At 33.4% G+C, this 25,427-nt stretch overlaps 1 protein-coding gene across 16 annotated transcripts in view; it reads right to left on the bottom strand.

Annotated features, from left to right (window-relative positions):
• Vps13b (vacuolar protein sorting 13 homolog B) overlaps positions 1–25,427 on the bottom strand; it is a 756,023-nt gene that overhangs the window by 663,077 nt on the left and 67,519 nt on the right. For all 16 annotated transcript variants that reach the window (XR_006856245.2, XR_009228666.1, XM_046464889.2 and 13 more), the window contains exons 7-9: positions 18,932–19,106; positions 11,955–12,223; positions 604–702 (exon numbers count right to left, since the gene is read on the bottom strand). Coding sequence is in view for 14 of the 16 variants with exons in the window: in XM_046464889.2 (XP_046320845.1) it covers positions 604–702; positions 11,955–12,223; positions 18,932–19,106 (543 nt within the window). In the remaining 2 variants the exon portion in view is untranslated. The remainder of the gene's footprint in view (positions 1–603; positions 703–11,954; positions 12,224–18,931; positions 19,107–25,427) is intronic.

The raw sequence follows: 25,427 nt of genomic DNA, 5'->3' as shown, positions 1-25,427 counted from the left end.
TGAAAATATTACATGCTTTCTTCATAAAATTTCTAAATTATCTAGACATCTTTAGACACCCAAATGTATTCTCCTTAGATCATAAACTGTATGAAAGTAAGAAACATTTATGTTATGTTTTTTCTGTACTCTCAATCCTCTGTATCATCAATGATTTATACTTCATGACCGCTAATATGCACATACACATCCACACATACATATAAGATAAACAAAGAAATAAACTAAATGAAGGAATAAATTCATGTTGCATATTAAAGTATTTGTTAAAGAAATAATTATTCTGGGCTGGGGCTGTATCTCAGTAACAGAATGCTTGCCTAGCATGCATGAGGCACTGGGTTCGATCCTCAGCACCACATAAAAACACACAAATAAAATAAAGGCATTCTGTCCATCTACAACTACAAAAAAGAAATCTAGAAAAGAAAAGAAATAATTATTCCAACCAATACTAATGAATACTAAAAAAGAAATATACAACTAAGTATAATATTTTAAATATACTACTATTATTAACTATCATTAACTTGTTAACTGTAAATATTAACTTTAAAAACATTCAAAGATTTTTTTTAAATATATTCAATATTGAGAGATTACCTCAATGGTAGTTCCTTCTTGTTCCCAACACAATACTTCCTTAGATTTTACTTTCTGTGGGCTATAGTAACTACTACTCTCAGCTTGCATTTCAGTGAGCTAAAAAATAAGAATATTAAGTAAATCAAAACAAGTATTTAATGGTAATATGCTGTCATTATTATGATGATCTGATGAAAACATGGTCAATTTTAGATTCAGGAAACTTAATTATTAAGCAGGAAAACAGGTGCTGCAAAAACAGCTGTAACACATTACTCATGGAATTAAAATTGAGCATACTAGTCTAAACTTATTTACCATTTTTTTAAAACTCTTTCTTAATACTGCTTTAAAAAGTTAAAGCTATGAGAAATAACAGTCTCACTTATAAAACAATTCATATATTCTGCCAAAATTTACATATTATAAACTTAATTCATTTATTTTCACTAATATATTCAGCCATGTTTAATTTCAACCAATTTTAAGTTTTCTCACTATTTGTAATTTTTTAAAAAAGAAGAAAGAAAGCTATGAAGAAACAAATAGGTCAACAAAACTTTCTGGTTCCCATGAGGAAGGTAGGATCCTCGGTACTCTCTATCAGTCTCATACTATATCTCATAGACTCATTCAGTTACGTGACAAATACTTTTTGAGTGGCCTCGTAGATAACAAGGACTAAATAAAATGCTGACAAAAGCAAAAAATTGGTTTACAAAAGTAGGACCTATATTATCAAAATTAGATCATTTAAGTCATTTTTTAAATTCTTCTCTAAATAGAATGTGGTATCCCAGTATGACCATGGTATGGAAAAAAGAACATTATAAAACTCAGTTAAAGTCTGCAATTTAATAGTCATGCAACAATTTTGGTGTCTTAGTTTTGACAAATACACTGTGATAGCCTAAGATGGCACAACAATAGGAGAAACTGGGTAAGCAATGTAAGTGAACTCTGTCCCATTTTTGCAACTTTTCCATATCTAAAACTACAAAATAAAAAATCAATTTTTAAAAAATTAAGATACTGCCTGGATTTGATGAAGATTTTTAGTTACCATTATTCCCATTAAAAGGATTACATAGTATTCTTCAAATATAAACACAAAGTCAAAGATCATATTTTAAAAAACTATTTAAGTAAATAAAACTTATTTAATCAAAAGATTACAATTTTAGTCTAACTACTTTTTATTGAAAACCAACTAATTATTCTCATTTTTATAAGAAAGTTTTTATGTACTATATTTTTCAAGTAAGTCCTTAATTCCTGGATATTCCTACTACTGGTATATTCATTGCTATTTTAAAGTACAATTCTGTAAGCTAAAACGCTTAAATAAAATTGAATTTTTAAACTTGATCACCCTTCAGCTGTCTACAATTACTGCAGAGAAAAAAGCAATTAATTGATTAAAAGGACTCAAACATTACAAGAACAATTTTAAACATTATTAGAAAAATGCTACATTTAATTTGGCATGATTTTTGTTGGACTGATATCAACTGTTCAAAATGCTAATGCAGAAACATGACCTTATTTTCTGACCAAAATATGAACCACAAATTAATTCCATACATTCTTCAAATCCAAGCTGATCCATGAATTCTAATGTTTTCCTTCAAAATATCTATATATTTTCCTTAAAGAAATCCTTGAGAAACAAATATTTTAAAATTTTAAAAAAGATATATTTAATAACAAATACTGCCCAAAAAAATCCATAAAAGTTTTGTATATAAATGCTGATTCTGACTCAGCTGAAAAAAATTATTTTCAATAATAGAAATGTACCAGAATAATTTCAAATTTAACAGTAAACAGGCAAAACTCTCCAGAAAAGATTGCACTTAAAGATCTGGACTTCCCTAGCAAACTCATTTTAAAAATAAACCATGCTGGACTCCTAAAACCAAAAAGTTTTAAAACTTCAGGTCTACAAGTAGCATTAAAGTTTATCAGAAATGGATGTAATCTAGAAATACAGATGGCAGAATATGCTGATGAACTGGATGTGATAGAAGAAAAAAAGATATTTATAATTGTTGAAGTCTAAGCAAGTGAGTGAATAATGTTGCAATTCAATGAAATGTAAAACAGTAAGGGGAAATCAGGAGTAAAGGAAAAATATCAAGTGTTCTGTTTTTGACTGGAATTAATGACTATTAGATATGCAAGTAATGACAAAATAGTTCAAAAATAGTACAAAATAGGGAACTAAATTCTAAAGCTCAAAGTAAAGACTGGAGGCAAAAATCTGGCACTCTGTCATCATCTACATATGATCAAATTATACCACCTTAAGAACCAAATACAATAAGGCTAGAGACCAAATCCCATATGCCAACATTTTAAAGTCAGACCAAAGAGAAGCAGCAAGAAAGAAGATTTAAAAAGTACATGGTAAACAAAGAAAGCCCCAGAAAAAAAAAAAAAAATTAAAGAGGAGCCAGACAAAGCAGTATAGGCCTATAATCCCAGGAACTCAAGAGGCTAAGGCAGGAGGATCACAAATTCAAGGCCAGCCTTGGCAACTTAGTGAGGCCCGAAGCAATGCAGTGAGACCCTGTCCCCCAAAATAAAATAAAATAAAATAAAAAGGTAGGAGGATGTGGCTCAGTGGTTTAAGTGCCCCTGGATTCAATTGGAAGGAAGGAAGTTAGTAAGCAGGCTTGTTGGAAAGAAGGAAGACTGGTTCATTCAAACAGAAAGACCCTACCTGGAGAAATTCTTAACATATATATATACGTGCTAAAACATATGTAACACAGTGTTATTAACAGCAGCATTTTAAAACATACAGCAAAAATATTAAACAAGTGGTATGACTCTCCACCCTTCCTTGTTGCAGTCAAAGCAATTTCCAAGTCATTCTGTTCATTCTATGAAGATTTTGGTTTGGATTCTCTCTCACATTACATTATCATTGTCATGATTCCTGGTGATTTCAATATTCATGGAGATGGTCATCTTAAAGTCTGATCTCTCAGTTTCTTTACCTCCACTCCTACAAAGATCTTGTCCTCTACCTTACCTTCATCATTCATTCACCTTTACTCAAGTAGTGGAATATGACCAGAGAAAAGCACAACCACAATGCCTGGTGCCTCTACAAATTCATGATCATCACAAATCCTTGCTTCAATATCCCTTTCACAATAAAAACCTTTCCTGATCATTCAATTTTAAGTTACATAATCCTCTTTCTTTTAGTCAAACACTCTATTCTTCTTCCCTGGTTTTTCTTTGTAACTCTTACCATCAATAGACAAACTATGTATTTCATTTACCAATTTATAACAATAACAAGTTTTAAGAGGCAGAGGTTTACATCTATTCACTACTTATCCCTACAGACAAAACAGTGCCTGACACAAAGCTGGCAGTAATAAATATCTACTGCATGAATTAATATATTGTTCAGGGATAATACATGTATGGTAACTGTATTATAAAAAGTAAGAAACAAATAACCTGAAACTCAGGTTAGGTTATATTTGGTAGATATTTTAGCATATATATATGTGTTAGTTTCTCCAGGTAGGGCTTTCTATTTGAATGAACCAATCTTCCTTCTTTCCAACAAGTCTTCCTTCCTTCAAATTAAACCCAGGGGCACAAAAGAAGGCAAAATATGACCAAAGAACAATAAAAGATAGCAAAAGTATAAGAACTTTATATTTTATAAATGAACGGGTATTCATTTTACTGTTCTTTATGAACTTCATCATTATATACTATTATGAATATATAGTTTTACTCACATTTTTAATGGAAGAAATGGTCAAGGTATGTTAAATGTTTCTAGAAATTGAGTTAGAAGATAAATTTAAGAAATTGAGACTGTCTTAAAAAGTGAAAAGTAAAAAGAGAAACTGTATATAAATAGCCCTGCAAAGAAATTTTGTAATAAAATGCCAGCAAGAGGGCTGGCTCAGAGGTAGAGAGCTTGCCTACCATGTGTGAGGCACTGGGTTCAATCCTCAGCACCACATAAAATAAAAAATATATTTAAAAAAAAAAACACTATTGGCAAGAATGTAGAGAAAGCTGGCACAGTGGCACACACCTGTAATCTCAGTGGCTCAGGAAGCTGAGGCAGGAAGGATCTTATATTCAAAGCCAGCCTCAGCAACACATGAGGTCCTGCCTCAAAATAAAAAATAAAAACATGCTGAGGATGTGGCTCAGTGGTTAAGTGCCCATGGGTTCAATCCCCAGTACCAAAAAATAAATAAACAAACAGGACAGGAACAACAAAGATAGTGAAGGAGACTGCACAATTCAGCTCAAACTGCTGGTAGAAAGCTATGCCAGGCAGGGCAGGCATTTTGTAGAGACCACACATAGCTACTCATCCTAGAAGAAATAAACTCTATACAGTTTTCTCTCCATATCTGTAGATAAAAACACATAAAACCATAAGGAACACCTTTGAAACTGGTTGTCCCAGTAATTGGTGTAGAAGGATCTTGCAGAGAGATAGCTGCTAGCAAAAGATTATAGAAACACCCTCCCCTCTCAGTAGACAAGGGGAGTCGGGTGAAGCTGATCTGAGAGCCAGTCACTCTCAGTGGTTGCTACACTAGAAATGTACCCAATAGTGCTAGCTGCCATAACACAGGCAAAGATAGGCCAACTGACACCCTTCTCCAATGGCAGGTAAAATTCCTATGCTATGCAATAGGGCAGAGAATTCCATGATAGAGCAGAGCTCAAACACCCCAAAGAGGACCTGTCCGTACAGGTCTCATGGTCACAGACAGCTACCAAGCATTTAGACAAGAGCCACTACCCACAATCACCAACACAGCAAAACAGGTACTTTCAATCCACAGCAGCCAGCAATATCCCTGATCCTTGCACCCCTGCACCCAACAGAAACAACCAGTAGATGTCACAGCCATTGAGAATGCATATTTGGGCATTTGAGCTAACAAACAGAGCAGCTGGCTCCAGAACCACACCCATCAGAGCAGAAGATCCTGTGTCCCAGAAAGGTATTGTACCACTCAGAGGGTACATAACCAGGAATCCGAGAGCTACCAGGAGACACCAAGCTCATTCAGTCTTGGGGGCTCATGCTAGGCATTTCCTGGAGGCAACTACTCATACATATGCAACACAGTACTGTCCCACAGACACAAGCCACTTCCGAATGTGTCCAGATACAAGCCCAATGACCTGCACATACACCAGAGGGGTACAGCAGCACTACACCTCCCATGGGCCACCCAGCACCACATCAGCTAGCACCTGTCTTTTACTGCTTTGAAAAATAGACATGCACCAGATTTTATAGCTCTGGGTTCGTATAACTTCTCTTCAGGAAGGTACAAAAACCTGTACCCCTAACAGGGAGAAACCTGGCTGCTAAGTAACAAAAAAATTAGGGACTATCTCCTCTGAACCACCAGGAAGCTAGTAGGTGCCTGAACACAACAAAGAATGGAGGGGGATTTCTACACTTGATCTTAGCCAAAAGGCCCAGAAGGGATGGAGGGGGATTTCTAAAACTTAGATCACTATCTCCACACCCAAAGAAACTCAGAGGCAAAGTCAAAAGCCCTAGGCATCCACTGAAAGTTCCAATCCTGATAAAATCAAATCAGGAAGACCTAATAAGAAATCTCATCACCTCAAAAAAGCTCAACATGGAATATCATAAATATTTCAAATGTCAGTTTTGGTCAGGCAGCAATTATTTTTCATATTGAATCTATAGGGGTTCCCTAATTATTCAATATTATAGTCCTAAATCCAATGAAGTATATTTCTTCAAATGTTTTAAAGCTTTAAATGGAATCGTTTTATCTTTCTTCTGCTAGCTCAGTTTTAAAAGTGCTCTGTTATGGTTTGGATATGAGATCTCCTCCAAAAGCACCCATGCTAATGCAGGATTATTCAGAAGTCAAATGATTGTGAAAGGTGTAACCCAATCAGTCCAACCAGTATGAAAGGATTGACTGGGTGATCATTGTAGACAGGTAAGGCATAGACACAGGAAGTGGGACACTGTGCATTGTGCCCTAAAAGAATTATTCTTCCCTGCACCCTTGCCCTTGCCATCGCCCTCATGGGTACCATGAAAGGTGCAGCATTCCTCCACACCCTTCTGTAATGGCTTACAACCTCACCTTGGGCCCAGAGCAATGGATTCAACCAACCATGGACTAAACCTCTGGAACTGTAAGCCAAAATAAAATTTCCCTCTTCTAAATTGTTCTTTTCAGGAATTCCAGTCAGTCACAGCAACACAAGAGCTGACTAAAATACTCCTCTCTAGTCTTTCTTGTGCCTGTTGCATTTACCTGCTCCTGTCTCAAACTCCCTCTCATATTTCCTACTTTTAATCTTTGTTTTTTTCTTTTTTCTTTTCTCTTTTTTTGGTCTGTTCATTTCCTTCCTTTTCCCTTTATAATAGTACATTTACTGTATTTAGTATCTAATTTCCCAAACTACTCAAAAACATCTCTCTCATTTTATACTTGGATTAAAAGAAATTATGGAGAACATTTTCAAAACTTCTTTTTAGGGGCTGGGAATGTGGCTCAAGCGGTAGCGTGCTCGCCTAGCATGCGAGCAGCCTGGGTTCGATCCTCAGCACCACGTACAAATAAAGATGTTGTGTCCACCAAAAAATAAAAAAATAAATATTAAAAAAAATTCTCTCTCTATCTCTCTCTCTCTCTTAAAAAAAAAACTTCTTTTTAAAGCTAATTAGTATAAGGCTTCATTCTGAAGTAATTGCAGATAATAGAGATTACTAACTGTCTCTCAAAGTGGAGCTTGATACTGAACTCAGCAGCAGGTGCACACTGAGTAGGAATACTGACACTTGGATTCACTCAGACTAGGACACTTAGTAAAGAGAAACCACTCACCAAAAAGTTTCTTCTATAAAAGTAAAATAATCATCCCAGCAGATGGGTAGAAATACTAATTATATCAAAGTGCAAAGAAATAAATCACCCCAAGTAGCTCACAAGAATTCAACAACTGACCCCACTGACACTATGATGGAGGAAATTTCAAATAAGGAGTTTAGAAAGTTGATACTTAAAATGATCAATAAACTAAAAGAATATCTAAAAAAACAAACTATGAGAAAATTCAGGAAATGAAAGAACATTTCAATAAAGAGAGAGAGACTCTGAAAAAAAACCAAACATAAATCCTAGAAATGAAAGACTCAATCAGTCAAACTAAAACTTCAATTAAAAGCATCATCCACAGATTAGACCACACAGAAGACCCATTTTCAGGCCTCAAAGACAAGGCATATAACCTTGAAAACAGAGTCATCAATAAAGAAAATATGTAAACAGACCATGATCAGAATATTGAAAACAACTGAGATAATCTACAATCATTGGCTTAGAAAAAGGCAGCAAGATATAAAGTAAAGAAATACAGAAACTTTTCAGTGACATACTATCAGAAAATTTTCTAAACCTTGTGGATGATATGAAAATCCAAATAAAAGAGGTATTTAGAACTCCAAATAGACAAGATCAAAAAATACCCTAAGACAAAATGTAATTAAAATGTCTAATATACAGATACAGAAGGATAGAATTCTAAAAGCCACAGGAGAAACAACATGGGTAATACTCAGAGATGATTCAATTAGACTTTCTGCTAACCTCTCAGTTCAGACTCTAAAATCTAGAAAATATATACCAATGATTGACTGATAATGGTTGCCACCAAGGTTGCTATATTCAGCAAAATTATCCTTCAGAATTAAAGATGAAATATAAACCTCCCTAGATAAGCAGAAACTAAACAAATTCATAACTTCTAAGCCAGCTCAACAGAAAATACTTAGTGAACTATTACATGCAGAAGAAATTAAATAAAAACCATCTCTCTATAACACTGAATGTAAATGGTCTCAACTCTCCAAGTAAAAAAAGTGAACTGGCACAGTAGATTTAAAAACATGACCCAAACATATGTTGTTTATAAGAGACTTATCTACAGGCAAAGACATTCACAGGCTAAAGGTAAAAAAAGAGAAAAAGATATTTCATGCAAACGAGACTGAAAGCAAGCAGGAGTAGCTACTCTCATACCTGACAACATAGACTTCAAGCCAAAATTCATCAAAAGAGACAAAGACGATCAGTTTATACTGGTTAAGGGAACTATCCAACAAAATATAAAGATTTTAAATATTTATGTCCCAAATATCAATGCTAGTAATTACATAAAATAAGCTCCACTTGACAAAAGGCTCACAGAGACCCCCAATACAAAAATAGTGTGTAATTTCAATTGACCACTCTCACCAAAAGATAGATCATCCAGACAAACTAAGTAAAGATTCTTCAAAAATTTAAAAAAAAAAAAAATACTATTAATCAAATGGACCAAACAGACATCTATAGCAACAACTGAAATCACTTCTCAGTTGAACATGAAACATTCTCAAAAACAGACCATATTTTAGGACACACAAAAACTCTTATGAAATACACATACACATAAAATAACAAGTTAATTTCTTGCATCTTATTAGACTATAATAGAATGAAATGAAAAATTAATAACAAAAAAATCAATTTAACGTGGAGATTGCATAATATGCTTTTAATCAAGGAATGGGTCACAAAAAAAATAGAGGGAGAAAATGTTCTTAAACAAGTGAGAAAAGAGAAACAATATATTAAAATCTCTAGGATTATATAAAAGCAGTTCTAAGAAGAAAGTTTATAGTATTGAGTGTCTACATAAAAAATAAAGATAGCAAATAAATATTCTAATGTTAAATCTCAACATGCTAGAAAAGCAAGAACAAATTCCTAAATCAGTAGAAGACAGAACAATTCTCAAAGTCAAAATTGATAATAAAAAAGATACAAATGATCAACACAACAGGGTTGCTTCTGTGAAAAGATAAACAAGATTGTTAATTCCCTTAGCCAAACCAATCAAAAGAAAAAAAAAAAGTCAACATTACAGGTGCAAAATAAGACATCACCACAGATATTTCTGAAATCCAGGGTCATTAGCAACTATTTTTCAAAACTTATAATAAAATGGAAAATCTAGATAATGTTGACAAAATTTTGAGACACATATGACCTACCAAAACTGAACTAAGATGTTATGGAAATCTAAACAAACAAATATCAAGCAACAAGACTAATTTTAAGTCTTCCAACAAAGAAAATTCACTACATAGAGAGTTAAGGATAAACATCACATGATCATTTCAAAACAGGCAGAAAAATCTTCCAACAAAATAATGCACTCATTCATATTAAAAACACTGAAGACAGTAAGGATAGAATGAACTTATCTAATATCATAAAGGATATATATGATAAACATAAAGATGACATCATATACAATGGAGGAAAAAGTCAAAGTGTTTCCTCTAAAATCAAGAACAAGGTAAGGATGTCCACCCTCATCACTCCTATTCAACATAGTTCATAAAAACTCTCACCAAAGCAATCAGGCAAGAAAAAAAATTAAAGGGATACAAATAGAAAACTAAATCAGCAAAGTACCTCTACTTGCTGATAACATGAATCCTATACTTAGAAAACCCCAAAAAAATCAAAGACTTTTAGAGCTGAAAAACAAATTCATCAAAGTAGCAGGATACAATAGCAACATACAGAAATGAATAGCTTTCTTATATTCCACTAATGAGCTGAGAAAAAATAAAGAAAATAATTCCATTTATGAAGCCTCAAACAGAATAAAATACTTGGTAATTAATCTAATCAATGAAGTGAAAGATCATGATAATAAAAATTATAGAATAAGAAATTTAAAGATTAAAGATCTCAGAAGATGGAAAGATCTACCACATTTTTTGATAGACAGAATTAATACTGTAAAAATGGCCAAATTACCAAAAGCATTCTACAGAATTAATGCAATCCTCATTAAAATACCAATGACATTCTTCACAGGACTAGAAAAAAATAGTCCTAAATTTCATTTGGAAGAATAGAAACCCAAGGGCTGGGGTTGTGGCTCAGTGGTAGAGCGCTTACTTAGCATGTGTGAGGCACTGGGTTCAATGCTCAGCACCACATATAAATAAATTATAAAAGAAAAGTCCATCTACCACCAAAAAATTTAAAAAATTAAAAAAAAAAAAAACAATTGAGACCCAGAATAGCCAAAGCAATCCTAAGCAAGAAGAGCAATGTTGCAGGCATCACACTACTATTGGACCTCAAATTATACTACTACAGGGTTATATTAACAAAAACTGCATGGTCTTGGCTTTAAAACAGACACAAAGACAAATGGAATACAAGACACAGACAAATCCACATACATACAATCATCCGACCCTTGACAAGGTACCAAAAACATATTCTAGAAAAACATATGCTCTCACCCTGCAAAAAAAGTCAACTCAGAAAGGATCAGAGAACTAGGAATTAATTTGGGAACAGCATAACTACTAGAAGAAAACATAGGGTCAACACTCCAACATATCCACACAGGTATGCTGCAAACTACACTGAGATTTCATCTCACTCCAGTTAGAATGACAATCATCAAGAATACAAATAATAATACATGCTGATGAGGATGTGGGGCGAAAAGGTACCCTCACACATTGTTGGTGGAACTGCAAATTGGCACAACCACTCTGGAAAGCAATATGGAGATTTCTCAAAAGACCAAGAATGGAACAACCATATCTCTCACTCTCCCACCCTGGGTATCTGTTTAAAAGAAATAAAGTCAGTTCACTATAGCGACACATACAAATCAATGTTTATACAGCATAATTCACAATACTAAAGTTAAGGAACCAGGCTTGTTGCCTATTAACAGAAAAATGGATAAGAAAATTTGGTGTATATACATAATGGAGTTTTACTCCATAAAGAAGAATGAAATTATGACATTTGCTAGTCAATGACAGAAATAGAGAACAACATGCTAAGTGAAATAAGCAGATGCAGAAACCTTCTGCATGAAGGTTTCTGCATCTGCTTATTTCACTTAGCATGTCAAATATTTTCTCAGATATGTGGAAACTGGAGAGAAATGAGAAATTATTAAAAGGAGTATCCCATGAAAATAGAAGGGACCACAATGAGATAGAGGAAGGGGATCAAGGTAGATGCTAGAGGGATGGGAAAGGGGAGGGAGGCACTGTGGATTATAATTGGCCAAATTATGCTACATGCATATATATCAAAATGAATTCTACTTTTACATGTTACTATAATACCCCAATTGAAAAACAGTAAAAAACATTTTTTTATTATGTCTACTGAGCACAAAAAAACATTTTGTTAATCAAGAATCTTACTAGCAATAAAAATTTAAGCATTAAAGTTGAAAGAGATATTAGCAGCAAAAGAAAATACACCTACTTTGAAAGTCACAGTTGCCTTTGTGCAGTAAAATCCTACAGAAACAATAGGATCCTTCAAAGTCTGTACTTTCTGCTGATGTATGGTTAATGTAGAATCATTCCCAGTATAGTCTTCCTCACCATCATCATAACTCACAATTGCAGGCACAAATGACCAAGCCCAGGATACCCATCCCTGTGGCTGCTCTTCATCTTGTTGTGAATACAACTCTTGGCCTTTGTACTGAGCAGGATACTGCATATCTATTCTTGTTTCATCTTCAGCACCTAGGAATCAAAATAAAGCTGATTTAAATAAATTAAGAAAACAATTTTAAAAAAGAAATCTAAATCTCATTTAAAAATCATGCATTAATATTATCATTTGAAAACAATGTCATTCTCAAGGTCTTATGTTGTACTGTGTCAGTCTTTATAAGTTAGGGTTAATGTAATATGGATAACACTTTATCAACTACACATAATTTTAAGTGTTTTTAATAAATAAAAGAATAAGATAACTTAAAGTCCCATCCACAAACACTTGCTTCTCAAAAATAAGAATAATGTGTTGAAAGACTGAAACCTAATACCAGAATGATCCAAGTTCCTCATTTCCTAATGCATCCAACTGAGAAAATGACAAGTACTTCTAGACAAAACATATCCACCAAAACAAAAATTATCCAAAAGAATAAAACTAAATGTTACAAAGAAGTAACTTTTATAGGCAGTTAAGAAAAATAATGATGTTGGTGACTCTTATTAGTGGATAAGATATATTCATACTTTTCCTATTCTAAAGATAAAAAAATTTCAGAAAAGAAATTCTATCAGTCATGAATTGGCAGACTAAAGATATAGATTCCAACCACTCATTAGTTTATTCCTAGTAAAATGTCAAATTGGAAATCATCCATTTTATACTGATTATCAGTTATAAAACAAGAAATCAGGTCACTTCAACTCAGGAAAACAATGACCAGCTTGGGTATATAGAACTAGTCTCTAGACGCCTCTTGTCTAACCCATTAAAACTGAAGTGGTAATCACTGATTCAGGTTTGTTTGTTGAATATTTTTTTAATTGTTGATGGACCTTTCTTTAAAATTTATTTATATGCAGTGCTGAGAATTTCAGTGCCTCACACATGCTAGGCAAGCACTCTTAATTCATGAAGTAGAAGAGTTACTATCTTAGTAATGAGAATAAAATGGGCCTAAGCAGGGGGCTGGGGTTATGGCTCAGCGGTGGAGTGCTCGCCTCACATGTGTGAGGCCCTGGGTTTGATCCTCGGCATCACACAAAAATAAATAAATAAAATAAAGATATTGTGTCCATCACAACTAAAACAAACAAACAAAAAATGGGTCTAAGCAAATGGCTATTCTGATCCCATCTCACAAACCTACAAACAAGCCTTAAAGACTTTAACTGTTTCCAGGGAACTGAAATAATTGTTGGAACAAAAAAAATCCAGCACCCAACAAGGCAAAATTTATAATGTCTGACATCCAATTAAAAATTATTGGGGAGTTAGATACAGACTAGTAAGTACCCACAGTCCCAGCTATTCAGGAAAATGAGGCAGGAGGATCACTTCAGCCCAAGAGTTTAAAATGAACCTGGACAACCAGCAAGACCCTGACTCACCCAAAAAAAAAAGCCAGGCATGGTGGCTCATGCCTGTAATACAAGATACTCAGGAGGTTGAAGCAGAAGGAGAATCAGAAGTTCTAGCCAAGCCTAGGAAACTTAGTAAACCCTGTCTCAAAAAAAAAAAATTCAAATTCTAAAGGGCTCGGGATACACCCAAAGCACTCAGAAATAGAGAGCTCCTGAATGCAATCTCTAGTACCACAAAGAAGGAAAAATACTAGACAAGCGAAAAAGAAGGAAAATATATTCCATACTGAGGGGAAATGTCAATCAACAGAAATGTATCCAGAATTCACAAAGATCATAGCATAAGCAAACAGAAACATTAAAACAACTATACAAATAAATGCATATGTTCAAGAAAGTGTAAACATGTTAAGGAGAGACATGAAGTATAAAATGAAACCCAAATTGAACTTCTAAAGATAAAAATAAAATATATGTATGTTTATACATTTATAAAAATTTCATATATATAAAATATATACTAGATGTGACCAACAGATTAGACACAACAAAGATTAGTAAATTTTAATTGAAATAGAAACTATCCAAAATGAAACAGAAAAATAAAATGGAAAAAAGAACATAAATAGCAACTCTCAAACATTAAGCAGAATAACATACATAGAAATGGAGTCCCTAAAAAAATAGACCAGGAAATAAAAAATTTTTGAAGACATAATGGCCAAAATTTTTACACATATAGATACATATAAACTGTAAACCCGCAGATATAAAACCTGCAACCACAAGTAACATAAAGATATAATCCTAAGGAACATCATAATGAAGATGCTTAAAACTTTCTGAGAAAAAGTTCACAGGTTTTACCAAAATGTCAAAGGAATCCCTGGCACACACCCCGAAAAAAGGTTAAGAGTCCATGCTTTAAATAATACAAGAAAACTAAGTCAAATGTCCCTGAAATCAAACAGTGGAGTTGCTTTCTTTCTCTCTTAATAAACAAGAAAAACCTAGTCATTTTCTTAGGTCACAAAAAGCAAGTTATAAAAGAAATTTGAAAATTACATTTTATCAAAATTTAAAACTTCTATTCAAGAGACACCTACTAATAAATGAAGAGGCAATGAGCTGGGGACATGTCTCAGCAATGAAGTACTTGTCTAGTGTGTGAAAGGCCTTGGGTTTGATCCCCAGTATGAGGAAAAAAAATATTATTCCACAAATCACAAACTGGCAAAGAAAATAATTTGAATTCAGAATAAACAAAGAACTCTTACAAACCACTAAAGAAGCCCAAAAATAGTTTTTAAAAGTTCTTAAATTTATTTAACATACATTTCACAAAGGTAGATTTATTATAGGTCAACACGAACATGAAAAATTTCAAAATATTTACTTATGAAAGATATAGCAATTAAAACCATGAGATATCACAACACACAGATCAGAATGGCAAGAAGGAAAAATATGCTGACCCCACCATATGTTATAAAGATAGAAAGCAACTAGAAACACTCATTGTTGACAAGAATGTAAAATGGTACAACTACTTTCGAAAAAAGGTGAGGTAGTGCTATGGTTTAGGTAAGTGTCCCCCAGAGATCCACATGTTGTTAAAGGATAGCTATCCTGAGAGGCTCTATTGGGAGGTGGAGGAATCTTTAGGTAGGGTCTGGTAGAAAGATTCTGGGTAACTGAATGCATGCCTTGCAAGGGGATAGTGGGGCCTCATCCCTTCCTTTCTCTTTTGCTTCTTGTCCACCAAGTGAGCCATTTTGCTTCAACACTTGCTCCCATCAGGAAGTGCTGCTTTATGACAAGCCCAAAGCAAATGGGGTCAGTCCATCAAGGAATAAAAGCTTCAAAAGTATGAGCAAAAATATACCTTATCTAGGTATTATTAGTAGTGATGGAAACGTGTCTAATCCAGGTAGTTTTTTAAAAACCTAAAACATATAATTCTAACTCTTAGGTATTTACCAAAAAGAAAGAACAACACAACTCTACATGAAACTTTTGCAAGAAAGTTCCTGGAAACCTAATTTACAGTAGCCAAAACCTAGAAATAATTCAAAACTATAAAACCTCTGTTAATCAACAGGGAAATGGGGTGGGGGAAAGAAACTGTGGTATAGTTAGATGGTTTATTCAGACAATGTTTCTTGTAATAAGAAGGGGGGAAATGACCGATACATGCAACACCCAGAAAAATTCCAAAAACATTATGCTTACTAAAAAAAAAAAAAGAAAAAAAAAAGCTGTATCATCCCTAAATAAAAAGGAGAACAAGAAAATAACAACTCCCTAAATGCCCCTGACTGCCCCCTCTGTGTTTAAAAAAAAAAAAAAAAAAAAAGCCAAATAAAGGGAACAGTGAGAACAAGCCTGAAAAGGAAAATCCAGCTTTCTCTTGTGCACCCTAGGAATTAGGGCAAGTTATTGTTAACTAAAGAAAGCTATTTTGTTGCATATAAGAATAATTCCTTCTTATGATGTTGGTTATGCAAGCACACTAACCCTGATGATGTCACTGCCTCTGCAGCCCTATGAAACCCCTCTCTGAGACAAAATGAGTGAATAACTCAGGGCACTGAGGAAAGGAAACTCGTTACTCATACAACCAGCCACCAGGGAACAAAGGTACTGCTTGGTGAAGCATCTTGAGAGGTGGAGGTGCTATCTGTTCAGCCTACCACCCCTGAACTCTTCTTGAAGCAGTCACTAATCTCTTGCAAGCTTTCCCCAATAAATCATATGTTTCACACATTGTCTTGAGGAACTTCCTTTGGTCTTTCTGCAACCTACCATTAATAGTGACTGGCTATTTTCACTTAAGCTTTCAGAGTATGTTCATATTGAAGCATGTATAATTTAATTCCAGCCATACAAAGCCCTGGTGCAAATGGGCTAAGAATATAACAAAAGTCTTTCACAAAAAAGTACATACTGTATGATTCCATTTATATTAAACCCTAGACTCAATCAACTAATTTATAATGTTAAAAAAAGTTAGAACAGTAGTTTCCTGAGTAGAGGCAGTCAGGTATAGGGGCGATGACTGGAAAGGAACATAAGGATCTCTTTGAAATGTTAAGAATCTATATCTTAGTGAGTGTTTTGCAAAACACAGATATATGTATTTCTCAAAACTCAATGAATAGGACTGGGGCTGTAGCTCAGTGGCAGCATGCTTGCCTTGCACGTGGGAGGCACATGGTTCGATCCTCAGCACCTCGTAAAAATATACACAAATAAAATAAAGGCATGCTGTCCATCTACAACTATAAATTTTTTTTAAATTAGTGAATAGTATACTTAAGATTTACACATTCACTTTATAAGTTTAACCTTCCAAATAATACAAAGACCCATTAATAAACAAACTCTGGTAGACAATAGTCAATAAAGTCTTGGGGTTAAGTGCACTAGCTGTAACTTACTTTGAAAGGCAGTAAAACTATTGGCTGTATTAAAAAAGAGGGATATTAAGACCTCTGTGGTAGCAAATGTAATAAAAATAAATGGTGGAAGCTAGATAGTGAGTACATAAGTGTCCACTGTACAATAACTCGGTTTTTCTGTATATTTGAAATTTGTCATGCTAGGAAAAAAAATATGAATAAAGCACCTTCTATATGCTGGGTTTTGTTCCAGGTGTTAGACAATGTTCCAGTCTCAGGGGTTCATTGTCTAACAGAAACTTCACTAACAGGAATTCACTGTGAAATAAAGGGGTATTTATTTAAAGTAACTTAGTAGTTATTGTTCTTTTACTTCTTTCCAGGTAAAAATTTTTAATGACTTAATATTCAAATACTGTAAAATTTACCCTTTAAAAGTATATAATTTGGGGCTGGGGTTGGGGCTCAGTAGAATAGCACTTGCCTAGCATATGTGAAGCCCTGGGTTCAATTTTCAGCACCGCATATATATAAATAAAATAAAGGTCCATCAACAACTAAAAAATATATTTTTTTAAAAAGTACATAATTCAGTAATTTTTAGAATGGTAACAAAATTATATACCATCACCATTAATTTCAAAATATTTTCATCACCCCCAAAAGAAACCCACCTACTTGGAATTATTCTCTCTTCCTCTCAGCCCCTAGTTACTAAAGCTATTTTGTATAGAACTGCCTCTATAGAACTGCCTGTTGTAGACATTTCATATAAATGGAATCATACAATCTATGTTCCTTTTTGACTGGCTAATTTTACTTAAAGTTTTCAGGGTTCATTCATATTGAAGTACAAATCAGTATTAAATTCCTTTGTATGGCTGTAGTGTAGATATATACCATAATTTGTTTATCCATTCATCAAGTGATACATATTTGAGTTGTTTCCAGGTTGTAGTTGTTATGAATAATGCTGCCATGAATATTCACATACAAGTTTATAGCTGTGCATATATGAAATCTCTTGGTAATACCTAGGAGTGGTTATGATAACTATCTTCAACTTTTGAAAGAATTACCAGATTGTTTACTGAAACATATATCTTATTTTACATTCCCACAAACAACATATATAGGTTTCAGTTTCTCTACATCTTCAACAACACTTGTTGTTATGTCTTTTTTATTATATTCACCCTAGTAGCTGTAAAGTGGCATCTCAATGTGGTTTTAATTAACACTCCTCTCATGGGCAATGATGTTTAGTATTTTTTTTTAGTATGTGTCTGTTGGCCATCTATCGTCCTTGGAAAAATATTTATTTGTCTACTTTAAAATTGGATTATTTGTCCTAAGTTTTAAATGCTCTTAAGGTTCTATTTCCTTTAATTATTGATTTAAATTATTCCTCACAGATCCAAAGCAAGTTAAAATTAATCATTCCTTTCATCATCCTTCTACTACAGATCATTCACATCTGTTTATCATTCTGCCACTATACCTCATCAAACTTAACTATTCATTTGGCATTAAGATTTTAAGGGAAGAGAACACATCTTATTTATCTCACATTGCTCATATATTTTCCTACACTACAAACCACACTGCCTTCCATATAGAATTTCATAAAATTGGAATGAACTGACTTGACTTGATACACTTAATATCCTTCAATGAAGTATACATGTCACTAACTATATTACAAAACTCCACTAAGTAAATGAGTAAGTTAGCCTTTGCAGAAAAATACCAATATTTTTTTACTAGGAAATTTTAAGTTGTATCACTTTAAATATACCTATAAGTAAACATTCTCAACACTATTTTTTTACTATGCAGAAATATACACACACACACACACACACACAATGGAATATATAACTCAAACTATTGTGCTTTTTAAAATTTTACCAGTGAGGAAAACATTTTCTAAGAATGACAATTCTATATTCAATTTTGCTGTATTTACCTGTAATGTTTCCTAACATATCTTTATTGTGACAAGCAGAATCCTCTGTTTCAACATCTTTAAAATTGCCTATTTCTCCATAGTAAAGAGCAATCCCAAGCTGCATTATACGAATAAACATAGGCAACTGCTGATCTGTGATAGAAAGTTTCAGACTTTCTACTAAGGTATGAATCTGTATTTTGAAAAACAAAAGACAACAAAAGCATGTTTAATGGGAATACCTTTTAAAATAAGAGAATAAATTTCAAAGGTATTAAAATGCAAGATCATTTGAGAAACACTGATGTACCAAATTTCTAAAAATTAAGCCAAAATAATATTTACTCTAAAGCTTACAGATTAAGTAAATTTTTGCTATAATGATTAGCAAACTTCAGATAAAAAAATGGATTAACAATGCAAACACAAATAGAATAATCAGAATATATATTTTCATTAGATTTACACATAACTATTTCATAAAAAAAAGTAACCAAATACCTACAGTATAATACTTATTCTCCCCCATGGGGGTAAGTGGGAGATCTCTGTCAAAACCAACAATGAAAATTTCATGATGTCATTTTAGTAAAACTGTAATCACTTATCCCAATTTTATTAACCAAAAAGAACACATATGCATTCTCAAACCATATGTTTGAGAATATGTAATATGTTTGAGAATAAGTAATAAAAGAATAATAACTATTTATGTATGGAAACAATAAAATTTTATTGTCAAATATAGAAAATCAAGTGAAATATGTTATAAAGTTCTTCAAATTTTAAATATATTTAAACATGACATAAAATTTGTAACATAAATCAATTATAAGAAATTGAATTAATTACTAAGAAGAAGGATATATAACATTCGAAATTCTTAAAGAAACATAATGGAATATAAACACTGCTTCAGTGTAATGGTTTCCTGCAGTTATATAAACATGAAAGAAAATCAATTAAGCCATGAAGTCAAGTCTCTTAGGCTTATTTTGACTAACTAGTATTTGAGTGTCTATGAAAAACAGGTAATGGTAATCATATTTTTATAGCTCAAGGCCCAAAATAATTATATTAGTAAGAATGAGAGAATGATATATATGGGAGAAGGGGTATAAAATACTACATTTCATATAAAGGAACAGGTCTCTTCAAACTGACCTAAAACCAATATGCTGAATAAACCATGAAGAGATCTAAAAAAAAAAAAAAAATTGTGGGGAAAAGAAGTAGTAAAAGGAGTTATGTAAGCTTGCTAAGCTTTTCTTAGTTGAGATTTCTGTAACATCCTTTTATAAATAATGTGTTCTACCAACAGAACCAGCGATGAGCAATTTCAGCAAAATCAATGAACAAAGAATTTATCCTTCACATATACATTAAAAGTTCTTTAGAAATCATCAAGATGAATCCTCATTAGAAAAATGAACAAAGAACAACCTTCAAAATTCCAACTCACTAAAAAAATCAATATACTTGTGTTATTTTTTGCTCAATAGGTTAGCAATTTTTTAAAAAATATGATCACAAATAAGGCTAACAAGAGTATCATACAAGCACTCCCCTTAATGTTCATCAAAGCATAACCTGATTAAACCTCTCTAGAAATAATTCTACAATCCCGATTACAGGTCTTAAATTTTTGGGGGTGGGGGGGGTTTCAGGGATTGAACTCAGGGGCATTCAACCATGGAGCCAAATCCCCAGCCCTATTTTGTATTTTATTTAGATTCAGGGTCTCACTGACTTGCTGACACTGGCTTTGAACTCACCACCTTCCTACCTCAGCCTCCTGAGCCACTGTGATTACAGGCGTGCACCACCGTGCCCAGCTAAAATTTTTCTAAATATATTTACAAATATAGGAATTTATCCTAAGAAATTAATCAGAGATGTAGCCAACTATTTATCTGCAGACTTTCTATGCCTCTGAAAAGTTACAAAGTAAATTTTAGAAAGTAGAGAAAATGATAAATTATGTACCCATATGATCTGTTTCTCATAAATATAGGTCTCTATGTCATGTTTCACACAAAATATGGAAAATTATAAACACCTACCCAAAAATATAAACCAATATAATCAAAAGCTACTTAAGCATATGTGAAAGGTTTAAAAAAATTAAGATATCTGCAAATATTTGGAAATTACCCTGTCTTTGAGGTGATGCATTAACTACATCTCTTTTTAACACATATTTCCGACAACTAGAATTGAAAGAATCTTAGGTCTAATCAAAAATTGCAAATATTATACTAAAGTATTAATAAAAAATTTTTAAATGTATTTCACTTGCACATAATACAGTGATACCCTATATGTGGTGATTACCATAATCAAAAACCACATTGCATAAAGCTTATTTATACTAATGTACATTTCATAGTGAAATGTTATGCAAATCAACTTTGAGAACACACAATGAGATATATCTACAGTAAGTTCTTCCTCAAGTTCACAATTTTTACTTTGCACCAATTTATCTACATCCTAGAATATACAATTAAATTTGTACTAATGATCAATAAGATTATTTCATATAGGAAAATTTCCAGACATCCATTACCTGCTTTTTTTCAATAACACAAAAATTTATTTATTTAAAAATAAAAGTAAACTAGAAGAAAATGTCTGTAACTAATACAATTATGTTGGAACAAAAAAATCTTTAGAAACATGAAAGGCATAATCTGTAAGAAAAAAATATCAGATTAAATTACAAATTTAATGATCACATTTTTACAGCTCAAGGCCCATGGTTTCTAACTATCTTCACTGTATGATCCACTTTATTTTCCAGGTTGTTAGGCCATTAACATTCAGAGTTATTATTGAGACATGATTTGTATTCCCAGACATTTTTGTTTATTTTTGGTATTTAACATGACTTGGTTTCTCCTCCATCCATTTACCTGCAAATGCCATGATATTATTCTCTTTTATGACTAAGTAATATTCCACTGTATATATATGCCACATTTTTTTAATCCATTCTTCTACTGAAGAGCATCTAGGTTGCTTCTACAGTTTAGTTATTATGAATTGTGCTGCTATAAATATTGATATGGCTGTGTCCCTGTAGTATGCTGTTTTTAAGTCCTTTGGGTATAGACCGAGGAGACAGATAGCTGGGTCAAATGGTGATTCCATTCGGTTTTCCAAGAAACCTTCATACTCCTTTCCATTAGGCTGCATCAATTTGCAGTCCCACCAGCAGAGTATAAGCATACCTTTTTCCCCATATCCTCCTCTACACTTATTGTTGTTTGTCTTCATAATAGCTGTCATTCTGACTGGAGTGAGATGAAATCTTAGAATGCTTTTGATTTGCATTTCTCTAATTGCTAGAGATGACGAACATTTTTTTGTATTTTTGTTGATTGACTGTATATCATCTTCTGAGAAGTGCATCTTCAGGTCCTTGGCCCACTTATTGATTGGGTTATTTGGGTTTTTTTTTTGGTGTTTAGCTTTTTGAACTCACCACTTCATATACCCTAGTGATTAGTGCTCTATCTGATGTGTGAGGGGTAAAGATTTGATCCCAAGATGAAGGCTTTCTATCCACCTCACACATTGCTTCTTTTGCTGGGAAACTTTTGAGTTTGAGTGCATCCCATTTATTGATTCTTGATTTTACTTCTTTTGCCACAGGAGTCTTATTAAGGAAGTTGGGGCCTAATCCCACATAATAGAGATTAGTACCTACTTTTTCTTCTATTAGACACAGGGTCTCTAGTTTTATTCCTAAATTCTTAATCCATTTCGAGTTGAGTTTCATGCATGGTGAGAGATGGGGGTTTAAATTCGTTTTGTTGCATACGGATTTCCAGTTTTCCCAGCACCATTTTTTAAAGAGGCTATCTTTTCTCCAATGCATGTTCTTGGCACCTTTGTCTAATAAAAGAAAATTGTAATTTTGTGGGTTAGGTTCTGTGTCCTCTAATCTGTACCACTAGTCTACCACCAGTCTGTTTTGGTAAAAATACCATGTTGTTTTTGTTACTATTGCTCTGTATTATAGTTTAAGGTCTGATATACTGATGCCACCTGTTTCACTCTTCCTGCTAAGGACTGCTTTAGCTTTTCTGGGTCTCTTATTTTTCCAGATGATTTTCATGATTGCTTTTTCTATTTCTATAAGGAATGTCATTGGAATTTTGATCAGAATTACACTAAATCTGTATAGTGCTTTTGCTAGTATGGTCATTTTGGTAATATTAATTCTGCCTATCCAAGAACAAAGTAGATCTTTCCATCTTCTAAGGTCTTCTTTGATTTCTTTCTTTAGGGTTCTGTAGTTTTCACTGTATATATGTCAGTTAAGTCTAAGTTATTGATTGTATTATTGAGTTCTACAGTTTCTTTGTTCAGCTTTTGTTCGGAAGATGTATCTAGTGATGAAAGAGGTGTGTTAAAGTCACCCAAAATTATTGTGTTGTGATCTATTTCACTCTTGAACTTGAGAAGAGATTGTTTGATGAACATAGATGTTCCATTGTTTGGGGAATATATATTTATAATTGTTAATTTTTGTTGGTGCATGGTTCCATTGAGCAGTATGTAGTGTCCTCCTTCTTTATCCTTTTTGATTGACTTTAGTTTGAAGTCTACTTTATTTGATATGAGGATGGAAACCCTTGCTTGCTTCCACAGTCCATGTGAGTGGTATGATTTTTCCCAACCCTTCACGACCTTCAGTCTGTGGATTTCTTTTTCTATGAGATGAGTTTCTTGGAAGCAGCATATTGTTGGGTCTTTTTTTTTTTTAAATCCAATCTGCTGTACTATGTCTTTTGATTGGTGAGTTTAGGCCATTAACATTCAGGGTTATTATTGAGACATGATTTGTATTCCCAGACATTTTTGTTTATTTTTGGTATTTAACATGACTTGGTTTCTCCTCTTAGATTTTCCTTTAGTGTAATCCCTCCCTCTGCTGATTTTCATCATTGTGTTTCATTTCCGCTTCTTGAAATATTTTGCTGAAGATGTTCTGTAGTGCAGGCTTTCTAGTTATAAATTCTTTTAACTTTTGTTTATCATAGAAGGTTTTTATTTCATCATCAAATCTAAAGCTTAGTTTTGCTAGATATAAGATTCTTGCTTGCTATCCATTTTATTTGAGAGCATGGTATATGTTGTTCCATGATCTCCTGGCTTTGAGGGTCTGGGTTGAGAAATCTGCTGAGATATGAATTGGTCGCCCCCGTATGTGATCCAATTCCTCTCTCTTGCGGCTTTTAACATTCTATCCTTATTCAGTATGCTAGGCGTTTTTATTATAATGTGACTTGGTGTAGATCTGTTGTAATTTTGTACATTTGGTGTTCTGTAAGCCTCTTGTATTTGGTTTTCCAATTTGTTCCTCATGCTTGGGAAATTTTCTGATATTATCTCATTGAACAGAATGTGCATTCCTTTGGTTTGAAACTCTGAACCTTCCTCTATCCTGATAACTCTTAGATTTGGTCTTTTGATGCTGTCCCATAACTGTCCCATAATTCTTGGATGTTCTGTTCATGGTTTCTAACTATCTTCACTGTGTGATCCACTTTATTTTCCAGGTTGTATACTTTGTCTTCATTACCTGACATTCTTTCTTCCAAGTGATCTAGTCTATTGGTTATGCTTTCTATTGAGTTTTTTATTTAATTTATTGTATCCTTCATTTCAAGGATTTCTGACTGGTTGTTTTTTTTTGTTGTTGTTGTTGTGGTTGTTTTTTCAGAGTCTCTATCTCTCTCTTGAAGTAATCTTTTGCTACCTGTATTTACTCTCTTTTCTCATTGTTGGAGTGATCAATTTTTGCCTGTATTTGCTCATTTAGGTAATTCTTTAATTCAGAGACCATTTTAATTATGAACCTTCTGAACTCCTTCTCTGACATTTCATCAACTTCACTGCCCATGGGTTCTGTTATTATAGTGTTTGGGGTACTTTCCTCCCTTGTTTTTTCACATTGTCTATGTGTCTTCCTTTCTTGCAATGTGGATCTGAGATATTATAGTTTGTTCCCTATATTCTTACAGTACCTGTACAAATTGTCTGTACCTCACCTTGATGTTGGGCTTCGGGACCCTGCTGGTGTTCTTCAATGGATGCTACTGCATCCTGGATCTGGTTCCTATACAAGCTGGTGTGGGTGGATCTGGGACAACAGGCTTAATCTCCAGTGGTAGTCTGCTGGTTGGAAAAGACAGTCCTGCACCAGAGGCTAGGCTCTGGCGGGTGACTGACCCGCCAGTGGAGGGGTGAACCAGGCCTTCTGAGAGCCTGGGTCCCAGGTGGGCTGGTGTGGGCATTCTGGGCTGGATTTCAACCATTACCTGCTTTCAAAATGTATTTTAAATGTACCTTCTCATTCCTTCTCATTCTCCAGATTAGTAAAACATTCAAGGCTAAAAAAAGTAAGCTTAGTTAACATTTTTTCATATCTATATTTGCCAAAGAAACAAATTCAAAAATAGAAGAAAAAAATAATAGTTTTGAAAAAAACATGATAGAAGAT

This window comes from Marmota monax, unplaced genomic scaffold (genome assembly GCF_021218885.2).
Source record: "Marmota monax isolate L192 unplaced genomic scaffold, Marmota_monax_Labrador192_F-V1.1 WCK01_AAM20220418_F8-fsc00003, whole genome shotgun sequence".
NCBI classification, from domain to species: Eukaryota; Metazoa; Chordata; class Mammalia; order Rodentia; family Sciuridae; genus Marmota; species Marmota monax.
The sequence above is the reverse complement of the archived record's forward strand: the minus strand, read 5'-3'. Positions and strand labels throughout refer to the sequence as shown.